Here is an 8,667-nt window from a genome sequence, read left to right as displayed (position 1 = left end):
AAAAAAAAAAAAAAAAAAAAAAAAAAAGAAAAAAAAAAAGAAAAAGAAAAAGAAAACATGACTCCAAATTCTGTGACACTCCAACTGAAAGGTGGAGTCAAATTCACTTCCTCTAGAAAATGGGCTGCCTTAGTGACTTGCTTCTGGTGTTTTTAGAAAGTACAGCTGATCCTCGAACAACAAGGGTTTGAAGTACACGGGTCCACTTATATATGGCTTTTTTACAGTATTGTAAATGTATTTTCTCTTCCCTACAGTTTTTCTTAATAACATTTTCTTTTCTCTAGTTTATTGTTTTCAGTAAGGCTTCTGGTCAATAGTAGGCTATTAATAGTTAAATTTTGGGAGAATCAAAATTATATGTGGATTTTCAATGGCACAGGGGGTCAGTGCCCCTAAACCCTACATTGTTCAAGGGTCAGCTGTGGTATAAATGAGACTGACTTCCTAAGTTAGGTTAAAAAAGCAGTGCAGCATCCATCTGCCTTTCTCTCAGGACACATGCCCTTGGGACCCAGACACTATGTTGTGACAGACAGACAGGGGCGCCTGGGTGGCTCAGTAGGTTGAGCATCTGACTTTGGCTCAGGTCATGATCTTGCAGTTTGTGGGTTCGAGCCCCACATCGGGCTCTGTGCTACCAGCTCAGAGCCTGCAGCCTACTTCAGATTCTGTGTCTCCCTCTCTTGCTGCCCTTCCCCTACTCGCACTCTGTCTCTCTCTCAAAAATAAATAAACGTTAAACATTTAAAAAAAATTTTTTTTAAAAAGGGGCGCCTGGTGGCTCAGTTGGTTGAGCACCCAACTTCAGCTCAGGTAGTGATCTGGGTTCACGGGTTCAAGTCCTACGTCAGGCTCTGTGCTGACAGAGCCTGGAGCTTGGTTTGGATTCTGTGTCTCCCTCTTTCTCTGCCCCTCTGCTGCTCACACATACACACTCTCTCTCAAAAATAAATTAAAAAAAAAAGTGATATAGCCCAGGCCACATGGAGAGGTCATGTACATAGGGGTGCCCTGGCTAAGAGCCCCAGCTTAGGTCCCAGCAACAGCCAGGATCCACGCCCACACATGTGCATGAACGAGTCTTCTCTGGTGATTCCAGCCTCCAGCTTTCAAGCCCACCATGTGACACTGAATGGAGCAGAGACAAATGACTCTTCTGAGCTCTAATTAAATTGCAGATTCACGAGAAAAAAACAAATAAACAAATCTGTTGTATTAAGCCACCAAGTTTTGGGGTAGTTTGTTACACCACAATAAATAACCATGACAAATAAAGAACTTTCTTTACCAAATGCAAAACTTTTCCTCTGAATCACATAAAGGAGTTGGTTACATCTGTCCAGGATCCCAGTGTACTAATACGCACAAAACTCTGAAGGATGTGCACAGCCAGGCTCCCTGCAGAGGAAGTGACCCCAGGTGTTCTCCCCCGTATAACCTGTTATGGCTTTTGTAGCATGTGGTAGTAAACTACTTCTTTTCATTTAAAAAAAAATTTTTTTTTTAATGTTCATTTATTCTTGAGAAAGACAGAGACAATGCAAGTAGGTTAGAGGCAGAGAGAGAGGGAGACACAGAATCCAAAACAGGCTCCAGGCTCCGAGCTGTCAGCACAGAGCCTGACGCAGGGCTCAAACTCATAAGCAGTGAGATCATGACCTCAGCCGAAGTCGGACGCTCAACCGACTGAGCCACCCAGGCGCCCTGGTAGTAAACTACACCTGCTACTATGGCCACAGCAGCTGCCAGCGTGGCCCACTGACTAGACGTGGAGGCCAGTAGCAAGTCCATCCTGGATGGAGGCAGGGAATATCAACACCAGGTGAACCAAGAGAAAGCTGGTTACTAGGGCTCAGAGGGCTGGCAAAGAGTGCTGGGCTCCTTTCCTAGTGTCCATGAGGCCAACAGGATTCCTGGAAACACTGGCAGACTGTATGGCTCAAGGGACATCAGCTGCCACCCCAAGTCCTGCCAATCCTTACCAGAAACCCAAATTACACCAAAGGCAATTTGTATTCATCTCTTCTATGCCACCCTAAAAAGCCTACTACAAGTATTAGGGTCAATCTATTAAGGTCAATCTTTAGGTCAGTCTATTAAGTAAAGTTTGCCAAAGGTATTTTCAATTAATACACATTTGAACAGCAGTTTCTCATACAAATTATTTTAAAAATCATTTTCCTTGTTTATACTTAAATTTAAATAAATTTAATTTAATTTAAATAGGACTTTGCAAATAGAAAAGTAGAAATGATTTTTTCTTTTCACACTTATAAATAAATAGAATAATTAAAATGCAGTTTATGTGCATCTAATTTTGGTTTTCCATGGGGCCCTGATCAAATAACCTATTTAATTTTTTAAATATTACTCTAAAATTAAAATGCTTATTTTTTTACAAATGCATAACTATTCTGTCAAAAATATTAATCCTTGTTGAAGTAGAATTCCAGAACACATAAGCGTTTTTAGATAAATAAAAATTCAAATATCAGACATCATTTTTTTCCTAGCACAGCATGATTAAACATGGAATTAAAAGTGATTCTTGATAATGATAACAATAAATAAATAAAAGAGTCTGTATTCAGTGATTAATCATTTGCTTTAATTAGCTTTGGGAAGTACTAAAAAAACAAAAAACAAAAAAAAATGGCCACATCATTTTCTATTGGAGCCACAACACTGATTTTTAAATTACCTCTAAAGGACACAGTAACATGTACTCTAAAAGTTATATCTATCACAGTTCTTTTTTTTTTAAGATTTTTTTTTTATTTGTAAGTAATTTCTATACCTAATGTGGGGCTCGAACTTACAACCCCAAGATGAAGAATCACATGCTTCACCAACGTAGCCAGCCAGGCGTACCTATACCTATCACAGTTCTGAAAAAGATGGTATTATGTCAAAATTATCTCAAAGAACCCTATCTTTTCACAAGGAAAAAAAAATGGTTACTCTGAGTTTGACCGATAAATGTTTGACCTTAGATTAAAAATCAAGTCTACCCTGAAAGGCATACAATTATTTCACAAACATTTTAACTAACTTTCTGGCAAAACACAACAATCAAAATCCATTTTATATATATATATATATATATATATATATATATATATATATATATGTGTGTGTGTGTGTGTGTATATATGTGTGTATATATATATGTGTGTATATATGTGTATATATATATATGTATATATATATAAATTTTAACTTAATATATTCACACAATTCAAAAAACAAAATTTCCTAAGAAGGTATACATTAACTAAGTTAATTAAATCACACACCCCAACCTGTTCCACCTACTCTGCCTCACTATCACTAACCACCTTTATTAGGTTTGTATGCATTCTTCTAGTACTGCTTCAGGTAAATATAACCAGGTACAAATTTAAATTCTAATTACATTCCCCCTTTTACAGAAACACTTTTAATGTAGTAAAGACATACCTGAAGATCAGATTCAACGAGAAAAATGCCCAATGCAATCACTGCATCTCTCCGTCGTTCATCCAATTGGAAGATCCCATGGAAATCTACTGGGCACATACAAAGCAGCTTTTGGACCTAGAAAATGAGACCACCACCAACAACAACCAAAAACCCATAGATTAAAAAAATATATAAACCCACATTCAGAATATAAGATATAAACAATAGCATAAACACCAATGAGTCTATATAACCAGTAAGTCATTCTTTTCCAATTCAAAGGTCATAAAAAGATCATCTCCAGCTTCTGAAATGATCATGCACATGCTCCCAAAACATATATGCACTGAGAAGCTTGGGCCAAGGGTTAAAATGATGTACACACAGAGGAAGTAAAGCACAAGAGCCAACGTCTGCATTTCAGAGTCAGAATAATCACAGATCTCCACTACTCAGTGGTACTCAAAAGCACTTTACCCAAACCTACCTACAGTCGAAATGCCTCCCATACTGTTCATTAAAAGATTCAATGTGGGAGAGGGGGGAGATGGGATGTGGGTAAAGCACTTAGGACAGTGCATAATACATACTATGCATTTAATAAACAATATCTGTTGTTACTGGATATGCCATAAGAGTGGCTAGCAGAAGCAGATAGGCAGTAAATCAGCAATTTATTGAATATATGGAGAACTTAGAATTATTTTCAAAACAGTAAATACCTGACATAAAGGAACTAAAAATCTGGATTTGTTATGAATAGGAAAATAGGTGATGCCTATTCACCTTGAAAATCCCTGCCATAAGAACCCTTGAGCAGAGCATTCAGACACATCAGGCCTCAACTTTGCTGTTCTGTTATGGAACCAATGAGAAGTCATTCACTGACATTCATACAGTTTCTTGGGATATTCTAACGGCAAAGGAGATCAAGTGCAATGCTTGAGATTTGCTTTGAAAATATCAATTATCATTGCAATTTAAAAAAAGAAAGCATATTTTAAAAGGGCAAATACACAATCCAGAAAGAGAAGCACCTTCTAACCTGAAGAGAAGTAACGTTCTTTGTCTTAGTAATCTTTCTCTTAGGAATGATTGTAAAGAAATAATTAGAGATCTAAAGCATTCTGGCAGAGGCCGCTGGAGAGACAATACAATGGGAAAGAGAAAGCAGGGATGCCCAGAAGTCCAAGTTCAGGTAGAGACTGGGAGCCTGGCTTGTACTCTAATAGCAATGCAAAGCCAAAGCCAAGGAGACAGTCTCACAACTTCTTTAACTCCAACATCTTAATATCAGTGAATCAACTCCTATTTGTTTTTTAAATATTTTATTTTTAAGTAATCTGTGGGGCTCAAACTTACAACCCCAAGATCAAGAGTTGCACACTCCACCGACTGAGCCAGCCAGGTACCCTAAAATAACTCCTATTTAACTACAACTCCCCCTCCCCGCCCCAGTAACTACAATTTCCCCAGGAGTCTCAAACCAAGTAGGAAAGTTTCAGCCCTGACAAAGACACCTGTGACTGCACACAGGCACGGCAAAGACTGAAGCAGGTACCACGTGAAACGAGACCCAGGAATATAAAGTTTAATCTCACAAAATGGTCTTGAAAATATTTCACAGCTCTGTGTAAATAAAAAGCAAACTTATTAAATTACTTCATTAACAACAACAACAACAAAAAACACACGAAAAATGGAAGGTGAGCTTTTCTTTTCATTGAGCATAATTTCTCTAAAGACATCCAGAATACATGATGCAAGTTCAACTACTTCACTGAGATGATGCTCACTTGGATTTCAGACCTGAAGACCTCTCACAACTCCCAAATGTAAGCAGAATCAGAGATGGAGAGCTGAAAGAAGTTGCACACTCATCTGCCAAATGTCCCCTTTCAGGCAGATCATGTGTAATCCTATCTTTGTTTAATAGGTTAGGCGACTAGGCCCAGACAGGTTAAGTACAATCTTAGACAATAGGCTCTTAACAAGATCCTCTCTGACTTTTGTCTCTCCCTACTCCAATATTACTACTCCCAGCTCATGCACCCCAGTGAACACTCAATGCACACTCCCAACCTGGCAATGAAGGTCCTTCCCAATTTGCCCCAAACACCCGGGCCCTGAATACCGAGCTCACTTCTCCCTACCTGGCCTTTTCCATGGTTTTCACCCATCTTTAACATTTCATTCAACCTGCCTTATCTCCCCTATAAAAATTCTATCCATCCTTCTAAGATCCTGTCTCCCATTTCTCAAAGCTTTCTCAGACCCCAGTAATGTGCTAAGATCTTTCCCATCACACCTCTCAATAGCCCACCAAGAATAACGTAATTTTCTTGACATAATTATCTTTTGAAAAGTCTTATTTCAGAGTTACTTGTATACTTATCTTCCATTCACTGCAGACAGGACTGTGTTCGCCTCATCACTGCCCCCCACATCACTGTATCTGATGCAACCTACACGTTCCAGAAACTTAACAACTATTTAGTGGAACTAAAGGGGCTGAAGTCACAGGGATTTAATGAGATAGGAAGGAAAGTAAAAAGAAAGAGGACCACTGGAACCCAGCCATCCTACTGTAGGGCTTAACTATGTGGTGTCATTTGTCATATAACCAGTACTGGGCACAGTGCTGGCATGCAATTGGCACTGAACAAATATTTGCTGCATCATTAAATGAACAGGGGGATGGATGGAAGAATAATCAGGTTAAGTCATGTATAATATGTAGTCACACTCTCACAATCCTTACAATCCAGCCAGAGTTATACAACCAATAAAAAGGCCACAACTAGTGAATAATGCAGGTCAGAAACTAAATGATGAGGGCCCCCAAAAGCCTGGCACCAGGTCTAGGCTCTGATGCAAAATGGCCTTGGACACTGGGACTCTTGTAGGGGGAAAAAAAGTGAAGACTTGAACCCGGGTCCTATAGAAGTCATAACATATCAGACAAGGGAAAATCAGTTCTGCTGGGTGCCAGTCTCCAAATACTAATAGTCAATAGTTATTGAACATTGATCACATGTGAGGTGCTGGTTTGTATTTATCTAATCCTCACAATAGTGCACTATTTATTATCTTCATTCTATGGATGAAGAAACTGAGACACAGAGAGGTCAAAGTCCTAATGCAGAATAAAGCATTAATGCTGCAATTTAAAAGAATGAAAAGAGGGGCGCCTGGGTGGCTCAGTTGGTTAAGTGTCCGACTTCGGCTCAAGTCATGATCTCACAGTTCATGTGTTTGAGCTGTGCTGACAGCTCAGAGCCTGGAGCCTGCTTCGGATTCTGTGTCTCCCTCCCTCTCTGCCCCTCCCCTGCTTGCAGTCTGTCTCTCAAAAATAAACATTAAATTTTTTCTTAATTTAAAAAATGAAAAGAAAAAACACTGATTTTTTTTCAGAATTTTACAATCAACTAAAAAGTTGGTTGTTTTTAGGGGGTAAAGGGGAGTAGATCCTGCATTATTAAAGGTTGTTAAGCTCAAAATCTGACAGTGGTGGCCATTTACAAAAAGGATCCAAAGGGGCTCTGGGCAACACTTTGAGGAAGTTGATAAGTCAATGGACAACCAGGAGGCAACAAAGGTAACTCACTTAGACTTTGCTAAGAACTCTTGACAATACTTTAACCGAAGGCTATTAAAAGAGAAACCACAAGGTGAATTTAGACTGCCAAGGTAAAGAAATGCCAAACCAAGGAGAAAACAAGGTGCCCCCACAAGTCTGAATCATTGGGCAGAGAGAACTGCAGATGAAAAGTCAAAACATAACAGTGGGTGTAGGTAAAATATTTAGGTCAAAATAAACCTACCAATAATAGCATTACATGTTGGATAATTAATGAGTTTTTAAAAGAATACAACTGTTGTTATCTGAAACCTCTGGGAATAGTCTTTATAGAGAAACAAAATTCCCTGAGAACAGGAGATTAAGCTTTAAGTATTAGTGGCAGTGTTTCGTTAAATCTGTTTTTTAAAAATCCCTCCCCCCCTTTTTAGTTTATTTTATTGGAGGAGGAGGGGCAGAGAGAGAGGGAGAGAGAATCTCAAGCAGGCTCCGTGCATGATCCCACAAACCACAAAATCATGACCTGAACCGAGATCAAGAATCAGATGCTTATTTGACTGAGCCACCCAGGTGACCTGTTAAATCTGGGGTTTTTTTTTTTTTTAAGTTTATTTATTTATTTTGAGAGAGAGAAAGAGAGCAAGCACGAGCAGGGGAGGGGTAGAGAGAGAGGGAGGGAGAGAATCCCAAGCAGGCTCTGTACTGTCAGCACAGAACCCAATGCAGGGCTCTGACCCATGAACTGCAAGATCATGACCTGAGCCAAAATCAAAAGCCAGACACTTAACCGACTGAGCCACTCAGGCGCACCTAAATCTGATTTTTAGTTGTCTTTCTCAAATGCACTATCCCCATCCATGGAGAACACTGAACATAACCTAACATTTCCTAAGTGACTGAGAGCTATCATGATAACAGTGATTGTAACAAGATTCACATGGAGCTGCAGATGCATGTGGAACAGCACCTGCTCCTACAAGCAGTCCTGGATGAGGGTTTCATTAAAGATGTTCTGTTGGCTGTAATCAATTAACATGGCTTTCTACAACATCCAACACAAGTAGCACTCCATGAGCCTTTACACACAACGAATGAGTCTCCGTTTCTTGAGCCCAGCTCATGTGCTTGGCAGAGAACAGCACATACAAATCCATGTCTCTGATTCCTGACACATCGTTTCACCAGGCAATGCTCAGGGGAGCTGTACGGAGTTGTGATTTTCATTCCAACTCTAGCACTTCTTATCTAAGTGACCCAAGGTAACTGACAAAACCTATCTGAACATTTTGACTTTGTATTTCCTTCTGTAAAACGTGGACAAAACAGCAAGTGTGTGTATATATATAAATCCACAGAATCTTGCTAATGTCTTAAAATTATGCCAAGGAACGCCTGGGTGGCTTAGTCGGTTGAGCGTCCGACTTTGGCTCAGGTCATGATCTCACAGCTCATGAGTTCGAGCCCCGTCTCGGGCTCTGTGCTGACAGGTTGGAGCCTGGAGCCTGCTTTGGATTCTGTGTCTCCCTCTCTCTCTGCCCCTAACCCACTCACATCCTATCTCTGTCTCTCTCAAAAATAAATAAACATTAAAAAAATAATAAAATAAAATAAAATAAAATAAAATAAAATAAAATAAAATAAAA

The 8,667-nt window shown here is 39.4% G+C and overlaps 1 protein-coding gene across 1 annotated transcript in view; it reads right to left on the bottom strand.

Annotated features, from left to right (window-relative positions):
* PI4KA (phosphatidylinositol 4-kinase alpha) overlaps positions 1-8,667 on the bottom strand; it is a 113,609-nt gene that overhangs the window by 94,076 nt on the left and 10,866 nt on the right. Inside the window, exon 2 of the mRNA XM_040464665.1 lies at positions 3,463-3,579. Coding sequence (XP_040320599.1) covers positions 3,463-3,579 — 117 coding nt within the window. The remainder of the gene's footprint in view (positions 1-3,462; positions 3,580-8,667) is intronic.

Source organism: Herpailurus yagouaroundi, unplaced genomic scaffold (assembly GCF_014898765.1).
Source record: "Herpailurus yagouaroundi ecotype Mexico unplaced genomic scaffold, PumYag 490, whole genome shotgun sequence".
Lineage (NCBI taxonomy): Eukaryota > Metazoa > Chordata > Mammalia > Carnivora > Felidae > Herpailurus > Herpailurus yagouaroundi.
This window is presented reverse-complemented; position numbering and strand designations above follow the sequence as displayed.